Source organism: Dermacentor andersoni, chromosome 2, assembly GCF_023375885.2.
Source record: "Dermacentor andersoni chromosome 2, qqDerAnde1_hic_scaffold, whole genome shotgun sequence".
NCBI lineage: Eukaryota > Metazoa > Arthropoda > Arachnida > Ixodida > Ixodidae > Dermacentor > Dermacentor andersoni.
Window position 1 is genome coordinate 110,755,910 of NC_092815.1, and position 22,342 is coordinate 110,778,251.

The following is a 22,342-nucleotide window of genomic DNA, read 5'->3' on the forward strand; positions in this document are numbered from 1 at the left end:
GATAGGGTATCATTCCATTAGTGGGGTTATCTCGATTCATGTTCTGAGCAGTTGTTTGTCCCCTTAAGGGCCTCGTGTCATAGAAAATTCAGCGTCGGCGCCATTGTCAAATGGGAAGAGGACTTGGCACCTGTAGGTGCTGCGTTCCAGAGCTTTCATGTACTCATCAACCCAGCATCATTCGGTACCTTGACCTCCGTGCTCTCCCTCTACCTGGGCTGACTGGGCGGAGGGCTTTGGTTCGGGCCAACGGTCCTTCCCGGACAAGGAGGCTGCTGCCGTGCAGCACAATTGAGTTACTGCACTCAACACACAAACACCCATTTCGTTCTTACAGGACACAAGCCTGACTGACCCTTAGACTGCCTTGACACAAAAGAGGTGAGGGCATACAACCATGGAGACCACCAAAGCCATCCGCGGAGCAGCGCGACCACACGAGTGTATGCCACGACCGGTTCCAGCTCTGGGTTCCGCTGAGCCAAACAAAACCCTGTGGATCGACTGGCACACACGGCTGAGTCAAGCAACCTTAGGAGCATGCATCATAACTTAATGGAGAGCTTTCCACCTAAGTGATAAAAAATTATGGCAGGACGAGCCCATACTTTGAGAAACTTCTCGTTGCCCAAGTGATGCCGCTCTCGTGTGAGATGGAACCAGACCTCCTTCCGTGCTTTCGCAAGCACTTCGTGAAGGCCTGGTGCCCGTCCCCCAAAAACTGCCTCATAGCGTGCCAACCAAACTTGGTATGAGCACTCGACAAGAAGCACGAACTGGTTGATCTCTTGTTTCGGCAAAGGGTGCAAAAATCGAACAGTCTGATATGGAACACCTGGGAGCCTAAAGAGACTACTAATCTTTTGGAGAAGAGCTGCAGGAAGCAAACACTGCGTAAAGATATGAACCGAATCCTCACGACCTCTACAAAAAGGGCACACTCCATGAGCCGGGACGGCTGTGAAGGGCCTGTAACTCAATGGCAGGCACCCTCGCACCAGGCGGTACACGAACGTAGCGTGCCTAGCCTCGAGGAAACTGGCCGTAATGAGCTTCCAGCTTGGCCTGTGGATGGACAGATCGTACCTTTGGCAATGCGGGGGGAGACCTGGGGTGAGGATATAGACTAGTTCTTGGATTGGAGTTGAAACTACGTCGATGCCGGGGTGAACCTTGCGGATGCTTACTAGAGAATTGGCAACCACCGCATAAATGGTGGACGGGGAACTTGAGCGAGGCATACAGTGGGAAAATGTGTTCTGCGAAAACAAGTGGAGTCGGGTGCTAGGTAAAAAGCAAGTAAAGCTTCGAGTCAGGAGCATATCCGAATTAAAAGCGGCCTGGGTTTACACGACGTGTAGTGCAGTAGCCACGATGCCCAGGTCGGGAATTCCGAGTCCTCCATTATCCTTGTGCAACTTTCGGCGTTGGTGTCCCACGTCGGTGTTTGGCGGGCAGTGTTGGACGCCGTTCTGGCAAAAAGATTTTCGCACCTCCCATACCCAGGGCCCTCCATGTGGCGCAAAGAAGTTACTGAATTGAATTTTTCAAGCTAAAATACGTAGAAAAATCATAAAGTACGACTTACATACAACCTACAGGCATGATAGCGTCGGATTGTAATTTGACTATATGAGAAAACATAATTCTCTTACGCGAAAACTCAAAAGAAAACTCTTTTCCAGCGTTTCTACCATCCATAGACCGGCTACGGCGTCCGCCATTTGCTTGCGCCGGCGCGTGAGTATCTTGGCGGCCACAGAGTGGCGCGCCTTGTTCCTTGCAATATCTCCAGATGGCGCTCACCTCTGCTGCATCGCGGCCCATGCAAGAGGTTGTGTTTCTACCAGAAAGCCCGCCTCCATGCATAGCGTTCGTGGCCAGCGTTTCCTAGTCAACATTACGGTTACATACGTTCAGTTGCCGGGAAGCGTGAGAAGCAGTGAGGGATCTTTGAATGTTATTGCGTTCCACTTTTAAAGGCGAAGCTTAAGCGTCCTCCAAATTTTGGCAGTGATGGTCCAACTGTGCCATTTTGCTACAATTCGACTTGCCTGCTCCTGGCTGCGCGCACTCAAGTGCCATTTGCGTCAACTGCGCATATGTGCGGTATTTTCACGTTTTCATGGCAATATGATGTTTTCAGTAGTCAACGACTGATTTTACGGACGCCTGGTTTTTCGGACATGCCCGATGATTCAGATGCCTTCACGGTACTGCCACGGTACCCACGGCAACGTCTGAAATTTCAGACGCAAAAACCATTCGCCGTCCGAAGTGGCATTTTCTTTCCTATTTGTTTCTTTCCTATCTTCTCCTCTTCTCTTTTGATTCCCTCCTCCCAAAAAAGTAGGCAGGCGTTGTGCCCCTCCGGTGGCAGTTGTCAGCTTGCCCCCTCCCTGCTTCCTTTGTGGCCTTGTATGTTTCCATAACATAATAATAATAATAATAATAATAATAATAATAATAATAATAATAATAATAATGACATTGAGCAAATACAGCATCGCCGCCATTTTGATTATCTCGCCGCCTCGAACAGGCGCGCTCGCACGCAGATCCACTGGCTGCCGTAGCTACTACCGTAGCAACGTTAGGCCTAGCTGCGTCGATATTCGCTACCAAGGTTCTTGCTGATTGGTGCCATGTTTTTTATTAAAACAATTCGCTGCTGTTAGCAATGGCGCCGACTTTGCCTTTGTAATACTCGCCAACGGCTTTGAAGCTCGGAAAGCAAGACGCGTTGCATAATGCTGGGTCAAGAGAGTCAGCTTCACCTCAATATAGCAGTGTTATGCAGTGAAGCAGCACACCAAGAGTGGTAGGAGGCGATTGTCACAGGACACAGTCTGTATTCTTTAATTATACACGTGTGCACCCGCCATCTCCTGTCAGAGTACAAGTACCAATACGCCTAATGATTGGACTGGCAGGCCTTCAGAGCTCTTTTGGACGTGCCTTTGGCAACTTGATCCTTTGGGGGCAGTAAAAGGTAGTGCTTCGAAAGAAGGTCAGTCGGGTATCAGTGACAAAAGTTACGGTTTTACACGGAATCGACTCGTATCTATTCGCAGAGGCCACATGACACATGGGAAGCCAACAAACTGCCTCGCAATGAAAGCAAGTGTACAGGATGGTTCAAACGTGGTTCTCGACTGCCATCACCATTTTTGCAACACACTGTATGGAGGCTTCCCAACTTGGTGCCATTCATAGACACAGTCTGTTGTCAAGCTTCTAGCATTTGGATTGCACGAAAGACATGTTTTGTCTTGTGCAGTAAAGCATATCAAAGCACATTTGTCATTTGGAAGAGAGAGAGAGAGAGAACAACTTTAGTGAAAATGCCTGCAGAGTCGGTTAGGCTCCCTCCACGCAGGGAGGACAAGCTTTTACCGCGACGCGGCCACTACGTTGTCATTTGGAATGCACATAAAACATTTGCCATCACTTTTTCTCTTGTGCCTGATGATGCAAATTATCCTCGCTCATTTGTAATTTTATGTCTGTCTGGCACCCAGGTTCTTTGTTCTCATTAGGCCCCAAAATTTTATTTAATTGTTTACAAAATTAAGTTCCTTGCCTACCCAAATAAAGATGTTTGCAACATACCGTGCATTGTATACGATCTGTGGGAAGGCAATCTTAATTGGTTGCTGTTGGCTTTTGTGCCTTGCTTCACTCTTGAGCAGCACTTACTGATTGCACAGTAATAACAAGCTTCACCAAATGGCTGCAGGCTACTGCTGTACTACTACAAATGTTCCAAAAAGACACAATTTTTTTTTTTTTTTTTGCTGCACCCGCCGTGGTTGCTCAGCAGCTATGGTGTTAAGCTGCTGAGCACGAGGTTGCGGGATCGAATCCCGGCCACGGCGGCCGCATTTCGGTGGGGGCGAAATGCGAAAACACCCGTGTACTTAGATTTAGGTGCACGTTAAAGAACCCCAGGTGGTCGAAATTTCCGGAGTCCTCCACTACGGCGTGCCTCATAATCAGAAAGTGGTTTTGGCACGTTAAACCCCATAATTTAATTTTAATTAATACATTTTTTCTGCTCCAAAACAGCTCCGAAATTCTGGTGTAACAGCTCCTAAACTGCTCCATAATGACATTTTTCCTGTTCCAAAAATTGCTCCAAATCCTAAACTGACTGGACCACCACTGATTTTGTTTGGAGCTTCTGTGCCTGCTGTCAGAAACACTTTGACAACAATGGGACAACTTCAGTTCTGAAAAAAAAAAAATTAAAATGTTTATTTACAAGTAGCTGAGAACTGCGTTTAATTGCCAACAGCTGCCCTGTTTCTCGTGCACCCCTTTATGTTTGACAACTGTATCTCTATCACTGTCATGCCTCAGCTGCTGGGCTAGTTGGTACATGACGTCAAGAACAAGAAGAGTGCGAAAGCGGGACAAGAAAGAGAGACAAATGAAACACATTACAAATGCAGCCTTGTGTCTGTCTCTCATTCTTGTTTTGTTTTTGTGCTGTAGTTGTTTTTAACTGTCATGCCACTCACACACGTGGTGTTACATGTCAGTATGTAAACACAGTGGAGACCTTAGACAGGCCACCTCTCCAATCTAATTGTGCGAAGCATCTCGTAGTGTAAATCTGTGTACTGCTGTGTTGCCAGCTCTGCCATGTCATCTGTCTGCTTTCTTCCACAGTCCCACCAGCAACCCTGCCTGCTCCATCATCACCATCTCAGGCAACCTCTTCTCCAAAGCCTGATGTACCTGCAGCTTCTACACCGCCAGCTACACCAGCCACGTCTTCTGAAAATGCTGCACCAACGCCTGCTGCCCCACAAGCATCAGTGAGTATAGCTGAACCATGTCCATTCATTCAGTCATTTATGTTCTTCCATGTTTATGTTCATGTGAAGGATGCGACAGTGAAAACAAATTTGTATCCCAATTTCTCGTTTCCCATGCTTACTTTGCTTGTCTTGATTTTGGAGGCAAAGGGGACATTTCATATGTCTGGAGGGAATTTCACAGTGGAAACCGTTAGAAAGTAATTGTTGATAAGTTAGAGCTGTTAAATTAATGCATTCTGTTGTTTGTACTACATAAACCATTTGGAGCAACTTTCATAATTATGAATTATGTATGTATGTGATCTGAGAGCTAATTTAGCAGCAGGTAATTTAGGTTATGCATTCTAGATTTTACAAAAATATTTGGCTTAAAATTCTGCTAACATAGATGCAAGTGCAAATACTTCCATTAATTCAACTCCAGTTAATTTGATTTGTTGGCCAATTCGATCCCTACTTGAAGGTAAGCTCCCGGCTTGTGCCCATGCATACCTATGGGCCCTAACTTTTGTTAATTTCAATCCTAAAATTGTCATCGTCAAATAATTCAAGCTTGACCAGTCAGCACGCACGCACCTGGCTCCTATGGTGACCCCAGTAGCAACTCCTATAGTGGCAGCGTCTGTCTCGGCGAAGCTTAGGGGCAGTGGTTGCACACGTCATCTCCCATTGAAAACGCCTATATTTGGCCAACCCTAGGAAGATCCTCAAGCAATAAACATAGCTCACAATGTTTGAATGAGGTATTTACCCTATGCCTTTCTTTAAGGCGAAAGCCTTAAGTATCTCGTTGCGGTGGCCCTGTTGACACAGAGCTTGCACAAGCCCTGCACACATTAACTTTTTCATTACTGCGCCTCGGCGATCGATGCATTAGATAGCCGATTTCAACATGTTGGAGCCATTTCTTGTCCACTTAGGGCCATCCAGTAAGTAAAAGCAGTGCACTTTCAGAATCAGTTCACATTTTTGCGCTCTTGCGATGTTGTGATTTTTGACGCACTTTATTGCGAACTAATGTGTGTATGTTGTAGTGCAAAGAGGCGTGGCTATCACCTGCGGCCGCGCTCGACAGAAAAGCATGCCGCTCACGATTATGCTGCACTATCATCAAAATTGTGTAATCAAATGACTCCCAGCAAGTCAAGAATTAAATTATACTATTGCTGGTTTTGCTGTCCGACAGTGTTGAGCGGTGATGATTAATTGAAAATGATGCCAGCTGTTGACTTGTAAGCTTTGGTTTGGAGTCCGTGTCGTTTTATTCCGCCAAAGTGTATTTTTGAAGGTCCGCTGCATGTCCAACATGTAGACCTGGCATTTTCTACCAGTTTTCAAGAGCTTACAATACTGAGGGGCGCTGCCGGTGTCACTGCGCAGTTATCGAAAGTCTCTTCCATGGCGGCATCCCGTACGACTGCATTGCGAGAAAAGCATCGTGCTCGAAACTATGCTGCACCAGCACTTCAATTTAGTGATGAGGACTCAAGTAATTTTCTGAAGATGACAGCAAAGCAGATTCAAGCTCTGACGGTGATGATGTTTTGAGTCAGCATTAAACATCCGCCACTGTTCACCGGCGAGTTTCCTTTATGGCCTTGAGTGGACTCCTTCCTTGTGCATGCTTATCTGCCGATCATTCTGCATGACCTGAGAAGTCTATTGATTATCTTCAGGGTGCATATTTCGCTTAGTTATGATGTGCTGCCATCGAAACCAAAGAAACTTCCGTTAACGCCAAGAAGGCCACCCGTAGCACATCGCGGCCCAACACTATGGATCGGCGCAAGACAGTTTACAACGATGTGGGATTTTTTTTCTACTCTTCTTTGCAGAGGTGGTAAAGACAATCTGCAAAAATGCAAACAGATATGCTTGAATGCATAATCTTGTTGCCCAGCTATGCTGAGAGCGATCGGTCCTGGAATAGGTGCATGATTCTAGACGAACTGGTGAAGTACGCTCCTTGGACTTCTCATCAGACGATCCTCAGAAGATGCTGAAAAGGCGGAACTGCAAAATGTGTTATGAGGACCGCAAAGTTGAACAAAAGCCAGACATTTTGTGGGAAAAGTGCAGAGTGCACCTATGCTTCCCAAAATCCAGGAACTGCTTCACTGCATGGCATGAGCGATGAACTGGTCTTAGTTTCTTTTTTTTGTATCCGAAGAATGGGTGTATTGAGCATTTATTTTTTTAGACACTATTCTTGGGTTATTTATCTTTGAAATGTATATTCTGAATTTCCTTTGAAATAATGTTTTTGTAGATATGTCTTTTTTATTGTTGTTTTTATCAACTGGCAGCAAAAATGGCGCTTTCTAAAATTTTTACGTTCTACCTAATAATTTTTTTTGTTTGGCAAAGTATGTTTTTGGAAAGAGCATTTCATTATGCACAATATGCTATGCTGCAATGTGTGTTGGAATATTATTTGTAGTGGTAAATAATCTTTTTCTGAGACATTTAAAAAAATGACCATTTTCTCACGGTAACGAAAGAGTCAAGCGTCTCACTGAAGAGAATGCAACACTCAAGGTAGAAATCACTCATGTACATGCAGGGTTCGTAGCACTTGATGATGAATTGCTAGAAAAACATAGCGCTACGTGTATACTAAACACTTCAACCCCACCCCTGGGGAAGTGGAAACGGGAAGAGCAGTCAACGCATGCAGCCACTTCAAATCCGACACTGCAACGAGCAACTACGCAGCCCACTACACCGCAGGAAGTCATACCTGTCCAATATGCCACTTCCCTGAAGGTAGAGGCCAGAAGGTAGAGTAACAAAGGCCTTTCAGAGCCTTTAGGCATCCCTACAAGCTACTGTGCAACACCAACTCAAAGCTATACAACAGTCAGCGGCACGACAACAATTTGCAACTCAACAACGACACTTTAACATTCAGATGGAGGAATGCATCACGAGACTAGGGGAACCCATACTAGCACTGGAAGCTTGGAAAAAGCTGGCACACCAAGAAAACAATTCACCAGAATCTACCAGGTTTGCCAGACTTTCTAGACTCACCAGAAATCCACCTGGTGCATGCATCACTCCCCTTAACAACCAAGATGGCTCCTTCTCAACATACATGTAGTAAGCGCGGGGGTTCCATAGGCGAAACTTTGTTGTAGCAATGGAATTGCTGGGGCTACAAGAACAAATTCGGATCGCTGATACATTACATGACCACCTGAAATTATTCCACTGCCAGCGACAAACACTCAAGTCCACCTACCCGGATACGTCACGTATGGCACCGACACGGGTGACAGCCTTCACACCCTAGTCAGTAAGAACCTAGTGGCTGTTCAACACTATCTCCATCAATCCGAACCACTTGCCGTTCTGCTTGCAATTGTCCTGCAGGCAACGAAGAAGAAGGGTCCCATGTTCTTTCTAAACATCTACTGCCGACTGAAAAGCCCGCAAATGGTCCTCTAACAGGTTTTGTAGGAAGCCATGCATGCAGCACGTAACCATCCGCTTCTAATAGTGGGTGACTTCAATATGCAGCTCACTCCCTCTGGAATTATACGTACGCCAACCCCAGGGGAAACTTGTTTCACAAAGTTATTGAGGACATGGACGTCAGACTCGTCATCAATCCAAGGAATAGCATGAGGCTCGGCACAAGTGCTACAAGAGACACGAACCCTGACCTAACCCTCAATAGAAACATTTTCCAAGCTTGCTGGACCAATCTGGAGGAGTGCCTAGGCAGCGACCACGCGCTACTAGGCATGACTCTCCATGGGCTTGAATACAAAACCAGGAAAGATGCTGCTTGTCTCACAGATTGGGCCAAGCTGCGGGAGATAAGAGCGCAAACAGCTACAAATGAACAGAGCTAGCAGCATCAGCTAAGGACTGGATCACTCAGCTTCACCAGAATGTGAAGGCGTACACCAAATTCTTGATTCATCCACCACCACTCTGTGCATCGATGCTCGCTTGCTCCACATGTGGGAAGCCTTGCGTAGCTTGCTGAAACATTGGAAAAAGCAAAGGGTAAATCGCGAGCTCAAGAGGTGAATCGCCCTACTCACACAAGAGGCTGCAGAATACGCCACCACACTATGCCAAGAAAATTGACTATCCCTCTGCAACAGCTCGAGAGGAAGGCTGAGTACCTCCAAGACGTGAAAGTTATTGAGGTACCTGATCAACCTGGCTAGCAGCAAAATGAAAACCCACCACAACATGGCCCGAGTAGTCCACCAATTTCCAGGAAACGAGGCAGTCCTCCTTTTGACTTTCAAAGCCTGGTACATACTTCCACACACAGCCATCGGAGCCTCTGGCACCCTACACCGGCAGCCCAAATGAGCACCTAGATGACGACATTCATCTGCATGAAGTAACGGCGGCAATAATTGGCTTGTGATGTCGCACAGCGCCAAGAATGGACCAAATCACCAATGAGGCTCTTGACAATCTTGACAACCTCTCGCTACTAGAGCTTACTGCTCATCTGGACAAAGTATGGAGGGATGGAAGTCTCCCTGAAAACTGGAAAATAGTGGAGGTTTGTCTCATACTGAAGGCAGGCAAGCCACCAGCCATTGAGAACCTATGACTGATCTCCCTCATTTCTTGCATAGGTAAGCTCCTAGAGCATGAAGTTCTCAACCGGCTACAATGATTCCTAAAGGACTCGGGGAAACTTTCAGCAATGATGATAGGATTTTGTCCACACTTCTCGATACAAGACATCCTACTTCATCTGAAAGAGGAGGTGATTATACCACTGACATGCAACTCCCCCACTGGTATTCTAGCCTTAGATCAGAGGGGTTCGATAACGTCAAGCATACAACAGTCTTATAGAGCCTAAACATGCTGGGCTGTGGGGCCAGGACGTATTAATTTGTCAGAGATTTTTTCTCAGATAGAAAAGCTATCCTAAAGGTTGGGGACCAAGCCACAAACCCCCTTGCTACTGGGTGGGTGTGGCACACCACAGGGCATAGTGTTATCCCTTCCTATCACCCTAATATGCCTTCCACCGCTCTTCGATAACATCCCGGGAATCCGGCATGGCGCCTATGTCCTGATAACGTTACCATCTGGTCGTCCACAGGGTTATTCGGGGCAATGGAGAGCCGCTTGCAAGAAGTGGCAGACGTGGTGAGCAACTATGCAAAGTCATGCGGCCTCAGCAGTGCCCCCCCAAAGTCTGAGCTACTCCTGGTCTCATTGCGAAAGAAGCATGCATCCGACTCGCCCACTATCACCATACAACTGTAGGGACACACCATCGTTCCACCTCAGAGCGTAAAGATACTGAGAATGGTTTTCCAGTTGGATCGCACCAATATAATACTAATCAACAAGCTTAAGAATACAACAGCCCAAGTTACGCACATGATCCAGCGAATAACAACCAAGACAAGAGGCATGGGGGAAGTGGACATGCTTCAACTTGTCCAAGCCTTTGTTATGTATCGAATAACTTATGCCATTCCATACACGTTACTCAATGCTTCGTAATTCAAGAAAATTAACACAGTGATCAGAGAGGCATATAAGCAGGTGATTATATTAAAGTGGACAAAATTGATGTATTAGAAATGGCTGTCCAATTCACCACTATACTATGTTAGTAGGACTTCTGCAGAACCCTTGTAAACAATATAACAAATTCGTATGAGATATAAATTGATATATCAAATTTGTCCACTTTGGGTCCTGTGTACAGTTTACAGAACTTCATTATCTGTTCTTGGTGCAGAGCTACGAACTTGCAAACTTCGTGTTTACATGTTCTTTTTCAAACTTACCTATACTTGAAAATTCCTTTAAAAAAATTCAGACCATAAACTAAAATATTGCTACTAACAGTAACTATAATTTGACTTAATCTCTCAAATGCAAAAAATGTCATTGAAATTGGCCCAGTGATTATCTTAGAAAAGTGTTTCTGCACTTTACATATATTTGAATAGGCGGCATCAGAGTTTTGCCCAAGCTAAATCTTCCTCTTACTAATTTTATTGGTCGCACATGCAGAAGAGCAGCAGTTGGACAGAGCACAAGGCTCCTGATGGCCGTACTTATTTCTACAACCACACCACCAAGCAGTCCAGTTGGGAGAAACCCGATGAACTGAAGACACACACTGAGGTGAGCATTCCTGCTCCTTGCAATCAGCAATCTTGTTTTCAAATACATGTATGTAGTACATTGTCTATGCTATAACATGGTTTGTGCAGTGATGTATAAATCAATGTTTAGTTGACTCTACTTAAACAGAACTTGAAAGGCCATAAAAATGTGTTCCATTTATTAGAAGCTTCATTTAAGTGAAGGGCACAAGAATCACCAAGAATCGTTCTGGTTGAAAAGCATCCGAGTGTTGTAATATTACTGTGCTGAAAAAAAAAAAAAAATAGGACTTCACTTGCACTCGGCTTCTAATATTATACAGTGAAACCTTGTTAAACCGTAGTTGGCCGGAGCTCTGAAAAAAGTATGTACTAAACGGTAGTACTGTTTAACTGAAAGAGCATGAGTTCGCCCACTTACCTGTCGAAAACGGAAACACAGAACTCGGAGAGAGTGTGATGAAAGGGGAAAAAAACATGCAGTATTTATTCACTTCCCGCGACAAAAGTGTTATTTTCGTCTGATGCCACAGCGGCCGAGCACGATGACAGCGACCTCAAACTTATTGAAGCTGCGGGCCAGCTTTTCAGCCATCCCTCTCTTCTCGACAAACACTCGCACGGCATATTCCTTGTTGGCATTACGTATTCTCCGTGCACGTTCGCGGTAGTGCTGCAGAAGTCTCGGGGCGCCTTTTTCATTCCCAGGTGCTGTTCTCGCCACGACGGTTGCATTCATGAAGCTGACGTAATGCACAGCTTCTGCCACTGTTGGGCCTGAATCGCCCGTGCTGTCGTTTTCCATGTCGACCTCATCACTGTCGCTAGTCGACACTTCGGCAACAATGATGAAAAGTCGAACCTTGTAGCTGACATCTCTTCGCAGTCGCAGCAGCGCCGAGCAACTTCGCATTCCAAATGCCACACACCGTAGTCAACAGCAGATCCCTGTCACGTGCCAGCGCCGACTTCTTCGTGTCACGTTCGATAGCACGGGCGATGTCTAATTTTTCTTCTATGCTGAGCACCCGGCGTCTTTTTTATCCGAGCTTTGGCATGACGCAAGTCCTCGCTTGCACGACGCCACAACGCTCTCTGGCACGGCGCCGAAATGATGTTGATGTTGATGTGGCTCACGTGCAAACGCACAGGGCGCTTGGAGGCCGTTGTTCCGATCTCTGAGGCTTGTTGTTCTGCCGGGCCGCCCGATGGAGACGACGCACCGCCGTGTTTGCCCGACGAAAAGTGGAAACAGTACATGTTAACTGATACGTACGCAATAAGCTGGTACGGTTTATGCGGGTACAAAACAGATTATGTTCAATAGCCGCTGAGTTGGGGATTTGACTTTACTACTTTTAAAACGACACTACTGTTTAAGCGGGTACGGTTTAATGAGGTTTTACTGTACCTTCTTTTTTACAAAATTGTGTTCATGCGTGAAAAAATACTCAATAATTCTGCATGGTCCTCACATTCAAGATGGCACTGCAGACTTCCAACTACATCTCTTGCCATCTTGTACAAAACAGTAACGTGCACTGGAACAGCAATATAAATGTCTTTGTTGTTGTCTGTTGTATCCCGTTAGTTGTATTGGGGGAAGGAAATGGTAGCACTTCTGCAATGGAGCGGTGGGGTGTGTAGACATGACCATCTGTAAGCTTACATGTATGTTTTTATGGCTCAGTTGCTGCTGTCTCAGTGCCCCTGGAAGGAGTACAAGTCAGACACGGGCCGAACATACTTCCACAACGTCCTTACAAAGGAGTCTCGCTGGACCATTCCTAAGGAGCTTGAAGAGCTTAAAGGTAACTGAGTGGGGTTTACCCACTTGCCTGTGTCACAATGTGAAGACCTACTTTCAAAGCACTTCTCCCACCCCGGCTTGGCAAAGTGGCCATTCCTCCTGGTAGCATGAACTGTTTCATGAATTAAATATCTTACCGCGGGATATGAAAGATGTTGATGTATTCCCACTGCATATGTTTTCGGAGCATGTGATCTGAGAAAGAAACTAAACTGCACTGCAGCCAATGAAGCCACCTCTGAATAGAAAGGCGTAGTAGATGGCTTCTTATAAAACCCCTACACAGCTTGCCAAAATTCTAAGCTGAGTGGTGAAGTTGAAACAAAATTTGAGTTTTTCACTGCTTCAGTGCTCCGCAAACTTTTCTGGTTGGCTGTACATAGCCATCTGGTGGGTCAAAGTGTGCTTGAGGCTTATGGCCCAAGGGCTAGCAATAGTGCATAAGTATTAGGTCCATTAAATAGAGCTCCCATAAGGGTTGAGTTATCAAACTGTGCCCGCACAGTTGCATATCTTGTATGGTGGACTCCATTTAAGAGGAACTCTTAAAGGGACACTAAAGTTTAATATTAAGTCAAGCTAAAGTGATAGATTAGTTCTTGAGAACTTCTGAGGCGTAGATATTATCGCGAACAGAGCCTTAATAACCGAGAAACTGAGGTAAATGCAGCACTCCTCAGTTAAAATCTGTCGCTAGTACTCAACGATTCGTTGCAAAAACATCATTGTATTGTATTATAAGACGAAATAAAGCCCTACTTCTACAGTTCTATTTCATTTTCAGAAATAGGAACTAATTGAAATTACCCTTCACATCGATGCAGGTGGTCGAAAGGCTTCATTTTCGCTGCACTCTGTGCCGCCCATGCTTTCGTGTTTCAGCAGTTTTGTTATTGCGAAGTGCTGCGCTCATTTTGCTGGCTCGCAAACCGCGCACTAACTGCAAGTAGCACAGAATTTAACTTCCATGTTATGTTGCGGGATGCCTGAATGGTCTATGCCGCGTGACCAAAAAGCAGCTGCAGCGGCAAATCCAACACTTTGTCTTGGCTCAGTGCCGCTGCCTGTTGGGCGCCGTTTTACTATAGTTTTACTCACTGACAGCAGCAAAGGGTGGTGATGGCGTATGCAACATCACCACTCCCCCAGTTAGGTGGCGGGAGATTTGAATTTCAAAAAAGGTATTCGGACCCTCAGATGCAATTTTTTCGTAAACTAAGTCCTTCTTTGGGACGAGACAAGCGTTGCAAGGTTTCTGGAATAAGTACTTAAACAGTCCACGTCGACTAGGTATTTGCCTTTAGTGTCCCTGTAAGCTCAGTTGTTTGATAAGGTAAAGAGTTCTGGCACATTTGTTTAGTATCTGGAAGAGTTATCGCACTTTGGTTAAGATGAACTTTCATTAGAAGACTTTCATTAGAGCGAATTTTGTATAATTAAAATTTTCGTAGCATCCCCGCAGAATTCGAATTAATGAGCTTTTATTGTAAATGGACACCATTTCTTATAAGTTGATATTTTACTGCGTATTGCAATACTTCTCTATTGCATTGTTTTGTTGTGGTTAAGTAGCAGGGCTTAGTAAGTCTTTTATGTGGCCTCAAAGATCTCTGAAGCCTTCATCTGTTTTTCTTTTCTGCAGCCACAATTGCTGCCCAAGGAGAATCCAGCAAGTAAGTTTGGTTATTTGCTTTGTAGCTCTTGCATTTTTTCTGTAGGAGGTTGTAAACTGCTTCTTTTTTAACCATGTCATTCGTTGATTATGCAGCTTTTTTTTCTCATAATAGCAAAATAACTTATAATAAAATTTCGTCTCACACTGCACTGCTGTACGAGCGGTGTACCATGTTGTGATGGGGCTGGGGTGAGCGAGATTGTCAGCATTGGGGTGAAGGGGACTGTGAATAGGGGCGGTTTGGTGCAGGAGATTCGGTGGCGGCATTATTGGACTGTGCAACATAGGGACGAGAAGGGCCGCTTGGGCGAGAGTAGCCAGCGTAGGTGGTCTGGGCTGGGGAACTGCAGTGACTTAGACAGTGGCGAGGAATGTGCCAGATGCGATGGCAGTGGATACAAATGGCCTTGTCATCAGCAGTGCACCATTCAGACAGGTTACGGAAACATGCTGAATAATAAGATGCAAGACAGCGGGAAGAATCCGGGTGGGTGGCATCAGGGCAATGGACCGAGCAGACGGAATGAAGACCCATGTTGGCGAACTCTTGGCAGACAACTTCCTGAATTAGGGAAAGTGTGACTGCAGGTGTGTTCGAGGATTAGAATAACAGAAAGCTGAGCTAGTTGGTAAGGATTCATTATGCAGAATGGTAAGGCGTGCAGACAGGACACAAGAGAAGAGAAGTGGACATGCGGCGTTCGTGTTGTCCACTTCTCTTCTCTTGTGTCCTGTCTGCACGCCTTACCATTTTGCATAATGTTCGAGAAGCTGGATTCGAAGGCAGCTAGATAGGCAGCCTCAACCTCTCACCGGCCGATCCTGATAGCATCTCCACTGTTGTTAGGACGGGGAGCGTCAGCATAGGAAGATGTCACCGCGTTTGGTAGGTGGGCAAACTGTTTGTCGATTCGTTAGCTTTTTGCAAGTTCCAGGTAGCAGCACTCTTTGATAACTGTGTCCACCGTCGTCATGTTGTTGAAGGTGAGCAAGTGCAAGGCGTCATTGATGATATGTTTGAGAATGTCGGAAACCTTGTTTTGCTCAGTCGTATGTGTAAGGCTTTGCTGACCTGATGTAAGGCTTTGCTGACATCTGCACTTGGCTGGATAACGCCTTATTCATGGCAAGTTAGTGACTTCAAGGGTTGCCGAACAAGTCTTGCAGCTTTTGTTTAAGCACATCCTAACTGGTAAGCCCATCTTCATTTGTCCTAAACTATACTTGAGGTGTGCCACCGAGGTAAAATACTGCATTGGTGAGCATGACAGTAGGATTCCACTGGTTATTGGTACTGAGGCGTCCGTACAGGCAGATCCAGGCCTTGAAGTCTTCCTCATGTTTCCCCAAGAATATGCCAGGATCATGTGGAGTGGAGAGTGCAATGTAGGTAGTTGGAGCGGTAGCAGGTGTCAGGTTGAGTCGAATTTTCGTCTCTGGGAGCCATGATGGAAGGCTCAATGTACCGTGCACTGTGAAGCTCTGCGATGAGGACAGGAAACTAGCACCTCCACCAAATATGTTATGTGGGAAGATGCAGACAAAAAGCTATGTACAGTCTATGCTCGTTACAACAGACCTGCATACATCAGACTTTTAGATATAACGGACCATATTTCAGCCTTAGTTTGCTCTAACTATTTTATTAATGCAACGAAGCTTGCTTTTAACGGGCTGTGCTACAACGGACTATTAGCTACAACAGACTAAATTAGCAGCAATTTTCTTCAAAATTGGAAAGAGGAGGTCTGTACTCCGGCAGCTGCTGCTTACCGCGCGGCCACCGCATCTTGAGGGCGACCTGCGATTTGGACCAAGTGCTCGCCCGCATGAGTGCTGTATATTGAAAGCGATCTGCGATGTGGCCAAAGTGCGCCCAGTGCCGGTTGCTTCGTACCCACTGTACTTTCGATGTGTAGTTCGCGGTGAAGCGACAGACAGCATGAAGGTCAATTCGCTCTCTGCTGCTCCCGCACTTGCTTAATTTTCTATCGCAATCGATGCTTCGCCTTTCGGGCGAAACTGCAACCTTCTTGTTTGTTGTTTGCTTTGGACGTTCGCCACTCACTCTTTGCAATAAAGTTGTTAGACATTGCAACGAAAGTTTTGGAAGTGAGGCGTTTGAGATATTATAGACTTCAGACAAAACGGTCGTTTTTTGTCGGATTATCAGGGCCCGTTGTAACGAGAGTCGACTCGACATGTATATTTACTAGCGAATATGCTACACTTGGCCAAAAGTCAACAACCCGCACTAGCCTCTAATCGTCGTCATCGTCTTTACACCACTGGCCTCTCCTTCATTGTAACTACTGGCCTGTAGCAATATGAAACAGATGTGAAAAGTGTGATTGGTGATGCCTCACGCTGTACAGCCACATACTGTCTAGCTTGCTGCAAAGTGAGTTGTCCATGCGCTCCTAACAACATTGTTTGGCTGAGCTGATCACATTCATTGAGAACTTCTGGCAGCCCTATTTGCCATCAGATTCAGAGAGAATGCAAGCTTCATTTGGTGAACCAGGCCTCGACAAATGTGACTGCGACCCTAGCACTGTAGTCTCCATCTTTTCGGAGCCCATGCACAGCCATGGAAACCTCAAATAAACGGAGGCAATCCATCTGACCTGGCTGTCTCCGCAAACTCTCTGGGGTAGTTTACAAGGTTTGCAATGATCAGCTGCAGATGATTGCATCCGGTCGTGTTTAGGTCAGCTAGTGAATTTTTCTTTGCAGTTGTACATAAGAAGCACCTAGCATCTGTAGATGACAGTGTGCTCAAAATGGTGCCTTTGTATTTACCTTATTTTTATTGATGTCCTTGGTTGGTGTGGCATGATGCATGAAACATGTGCTCGCATTTTTCATAACATTCCTCACCCAGTATGCTTGTTCAGGATAAGCGATGTCAGGGGCATGCTGAACAGTTTCTGCGGCAAGGCAGGTCAACCGTGCGTTGTTACAGGGAGGAAGACAATGTGGCCAACATTCAGCTGCCAAGCAGTGCACCAGCAGACCCTGCGGGCAGTGTGGCTGTGCAGCCACAGCAACCTCAGCAGGCACCGCCGCAGGTACAGCCACCGCAGCAACCCCAACAGCCACAGCAGCTGCCACAGCAGCCGCAGCAACCGCAACAGCAGCCGCAGCAACCGCAACAGCAGCAACAGCAGCAGCAGGGAGGTGAAGAAGAAGACAAGTAAGTGCAGCCACTGTACCCAAACGTCATGGCGCTCTTGGTGCTGGCTGCAATGCTGTAACAAAAACAATGGGTGGGATGCAGTGCGAAATGATAAACACAAAAGGAGGCAGAAGTAAGCATAAGTGCTGATTGCCAACTAATTTATCTGTCGGCAGATTTCTTTAAATGTTTGCTAAGTTATAGATTCCTATGGCACACCATCCACTTCTCCGTAGAACCAACGTATAACAGGGACCAAAATTTCAGGCATGTTGCAGTGCCTCACTAAATTTTTTTTGTGCATGATCCAAATGTATGATGTTTAAAAAAATAGCGGCTGGGAGCAGTTATTGCCATTCAGGTTGCCTCTGTGTACTACTAGCTTCATTGGCAAGGCAGATTCTCAGCTTTCTGAGTGCTATTCGGCCACTGTAAATTGATTATTGTCAGCTTGGCACTAAGCCATAACTTTTCTGGCCGACATCTAACCAAGCGGTGATAGTTAGCTGTAACAGCTTAAGCAGTGTGGATGAGACAAAAAATTACGCAAAAATCATTGACAATGATTGTCAGTGTAAGCAACTAGCCGAATGCTTCTAGAAAGCTATTCGCTTTTTAAAGAATGATGCACTTCAAGGCTCATATTTGTCGCTGCGAGGATACTTAGGTAGCGTTTGTTGTTTCATTGCGTAATTCCATAAAGAACAGGGCCATTAACCAGGACATTTGTAGCAGGAGTATCAGGTGACTTTACGTGTAAGCTGATTCATTTTGTGTGTGTTGTCTCCAGTGGCATGAACTCTGGTGTGGAAGGCAACCTGCAGACCTTCAGACACCCGAAAGCATTCACGATAGCATGTGCATCTCAAAGAGCTGTAACAATATTTGGCGTTTGGTGACGAACGCATCCTGAAAGTCGGTTGTGCAAGTCCGCCAACCACCGACCACGAAAAAAGTTGAAAGCCAAAGAAAGCAATTTGCTTTAAAATTGCCCCTGGCCGGTGTGATAGTTGGCGGCTAGACATCACAGGAGGCTTGCCACTCGTATTTGTACAAGTGACTCATCAGCGAGTGTGCCTCGAATGCCCATTCTAGGCTGACATCTGTTGAAACAGAGCCCATTTCCGCAGTGCCCACTTTGCCGACAAATGTTGGGCTGGGCTGTTCCCCAATATGTGTCGCTTCAAATAGATTAGAGCACAACAAAAAGCAGAAATCTGTAAGCATACGTGCCAACTCTCCCAACTTTTATTGCGATAGCAACTACAGTGCAGTCCACTTATAACGATATCGAGAAAGACGAAAAATATGATCGTTATAACCGATGATCGCTATATCTGGACTGCAGTTACCAAAAAAAAAAACATTTTTAGAAAGGCGAAACATACCTTTGCAGCTCCGAACTCGAATTCGCTACTTGCTCTAAAGAATAGATGATGTAGACAGTAGGCCGTGAAAAACAAACTTTATTTCTAGCGCCAATGACCGTGTCAAGGGTTAGGCGCGCCGAAATAGTCCGAAATCTGCACTTGCTTTTGCGGCAGCTTCAGCTTCACAACCGCGGTGTGCATGGATTCCAGCTGCTGCGCGAACACTGGCGGCAATCCTTAGCATGCATAAAATCAATTAAGGAGTCGATCGACGACAGTTCACTTTGCGTGGACATCGTGGTCGGGGTCAAGGAGCCACGGTCGATCTCGTTGTCACTGTCGCTGATGCCGTCGCCACCGTCGCACAACTTTGCCGTCTGTCGTGACAGCACATCTTCGGCGATCACCTCGTCGGTGACCTCATCGCAGAACGAGGCAGCACTGTCTGTAGTAAAAAACTCCTCCTTCGACACACCACCTGTGTCACCAGTAGAAACGAGCTCCCAGAGCTCAGTTATGTCAGCGACTTCCACCGGGTCGGTCTCAGCGGGTTGGGGAAGTTCGTCCTTACGCACAAAACCCGCCTTCTTGAAGCAATTGGTGATGAACCACTGGTAAAGCGCCTCTTCAACATCGGCGTACAAAGGGTCTCTAACCCTTTTCCGCTGATAGCTCCTGCCTTCACAATTGCGGTGCTCCCGGTTTTCAAGATGGTTTTGATATCGTTAACTGGGCAAGCTCACACTTCTTCACAAGGGCGCTCACCTTGAAGCCGCATCGAGAGTCCTGCAAAATATGCATCTTCGTGTCAAGCGACAAAGCTTTGCGCTTTGTCGGCGCCATCTTCGAACTGGGTTGAACCGTTGGTTGCACATTGCTTCGGTGGCGTCAGCAGAGAGCACGGGACAGGCACCACCACGCCGCTTTGCTTGTCCCTTTTGTTTTTTTTCTCTCTCTTTCGGAGCGACTGTGGCCGATGCGCATGAAGCAGCTAGCACCATCTTGTGGCGTGCTGCGCCTACTCAGCTATTCTCCGGTGCGCGGGCGGGGCGGGACGCGCTGTGCAGTAATGGCGGCAGATACGAACTTACGGAGGTAAACATCGCCTTGTCTCGACATCGTTCGTTTCAGGGAACTAAGCAGCGCAAATGTTACGATTATTTGGCATGGAAAACGCCGTCCAGACGGCAAAATTTTGATCGTTATATCCGATATGCGGTGAATAACCTATCGTTATAAATGGTTTTTTCCCCCATAGACCTAATGCATAAAATGACACTCTCACGTCGACCCATCGTTATAACCGATATATTGTTATATGTGGTATCGTTATAAGTGGACTGCACTGTACAAAGAAAGATATAAGGAGTGGGAAAACACACAACAAAATACAGTCGCCGACCGATAAATTGGACACCGATAATCCCGACATGCTCAGTAATTCGGACAGCTTTGCAGCACTGCCAATGGCCCCATAGACTTTATATTGACACAAAGATGTGGGGCTCTCGCACCGCAGAACGGCGCGCGCAAAGGTCGGCGCCATGAAAGACAATGAAGTGCGTAAGCTGCACGCTCTTCTTCTGGCCCGCCATTAAAGAGAAACGTCTCTTTTGTGACACTCCGTCTCCAACCTATGTTACATTCTACTGGTGGAGGTGCTGGGTAAGCCAATATGCTGACACGATGCGGTTTCAGATGTAGCAATGTCAGTTACATAAGTGATTTTGCGAAGGAATGCGATTGTCGTTCCTCGCGGTACATGCCGATATTCGTTATTAAAGTTCGTTAGCAAAACGACTGAACATTTGTTTCGCACCTGAAGGAGCTCTCTGGCTATACAAATGTGGCGCTCAAGAAGCAGAGGCATATTCGCCTCAGCAATTCCTTCGGCGTCGTCCTCCATGTCGCATCGGACAAGGGTAAACACGCTGCTCTTGGGTGGCAACGTGACGTGATCGTCAGCTACGCGAAGCCCGACGTCATGGTCGTTGTCATTACTGTTCGCTATATCTTGCGTAGTAGCGAAGCTCACTCTAGACTCTTGCAGGCCGATGATGGCACCGTTCGCCTGAAGGAAATCCATGCCGAGTATAAGGTCCTTTGAACATTCAAGAAGAATGACGAACTTGCCGATGTACGTGAAGCCCCGAATGTTGACTCGCGCCGTGCACCGGCCCATTGGAGTTATGAGATGCCCTCCTGCGGTACGAATCTGAGTTCCGGTCCATTGCGTTGAAACTTTATTCAGTATACGCGTGAGATTCTGGCTTATAACAGACGTCTCCGCACCCGTGTCGATTAACGCCGTGACTTCGTGGTCATCTATGGTAACTGGTACGTCGCAGGATACTGACACGGAATTACACTGCTTTCTCTGCGTCTCAATTACGTCATATCATGGTTGTCGTAGTGGAGGATCTTCAGCGTTCGCAACGTCAGCGACCTCACCTCTGCAGGTCACTGGATTCAGTTTTCCCGGGACGCAGGGCTGGGTGAGCGACGCCTCGTTGCTCTCGACGTGAAGAGGGGGCTGGAAGACCTGTTTCGGGCAGGTGACGGGGACCGGGGCTCACGGAATCGTGGGGCAAATGAGGTCCTGGCGTCCGCGAGGTATGCTTCAATCTCCAGGGGGCGTTCACCATTGCGCGGGCACGGTGCATTCAGTGAGAATTCACGAAGCCCAGCTCGGCGGTAAGGACACGCTGTTGCATTTGGAGGCGATCCCACTGCTAGCAACCAGTTGTAGGAGTTGAGGAGGATCTCGGGATGAAAACTTGGGAGGTTTATTTACATTATTTACAGTGAGAGTCAATTAACATTCGTAGAGTCATTACGGGCCGGCAGCAACTCGGACGCTGCGGCCCGTGGCAAGAAGCTCGAAAGAGATGAATCAGGGAATGCTCTAGGAATGCTCTAGGAATCTCTCCTGCTGCTCCCGGTCTGCGTCTTTTAAGCCCTTCGGTGTCTCGAAGACACGTCATGTTCGGCCAATGGGAGAGCCCGCTCAGGTGACGCCATTTTCGGCCAATCGGCAAGCCCGCTCGGGTGTCGTCATTTTCGGCCAATGGTAGGCGCCCGTGCAATGGAGTCACACCCGGCAACGAGAGTCGCTGCTCGTGTGTTTGTCCGAGGGCTTTCTTCTCCCTGCGGTCTTGCCTTGCTGACTTGCAAGGCACCGTCACAATATGCGGATGGGGGAGCGACGCCGCCCGGTTTTCACGGCGCATTACAGCCGTGTTGCTTTGGGACCCACTTTACCTGCCACAGTGCCAGGCTCTCGCTTCACTTTCGGGAAGAGTCAAGCATTGAATAGCTCCTCCGGCTGCACACGAAGTGGGGTCCGCCAACTTGTTTGCACGTGCCGTGC

The 22,342-nt window shown here is 46.8% G+C and overlaps 1 protein-coding gene across 7 annotated transcripts in view; it reads left to right on the plus strand.

Moving 5' to 3' along the window:
* Prp40 (pre-mRNA processing factor 40) overlaps positions 1-22,342 on the plus strand; it is a 69,282-nt gene that overhangs the window by 6,377 nt on the left and 40,563 nt on the right. For all 7 annotated transcript variants that reach the window (XM_072286499.1, XM_072286498.1, XM_050187922.2 and 4 more), the window contains exons 4-8: positions 4,675-4,823; positions 10,845-10,958; positions 12,630-12,750; positions 14,392-14,422; positions 17,390-17,620. In XM_072286499.1, coding sequence (XP_072142600.1) covers positions 4,675-4,823; positions 10,845-10,958; positions 12,630-12,750; positions 14,392-14,422; positions 17,390-17,620 — 646 coding nt within the window. The remainder of the gene's footprint in view (positions 1-4,674; positions 4,824-10,844; positions 10,959-12,629; positions 12,751-14,391; positions 14,423-17,389; positions 17,621-22,342) is intronic.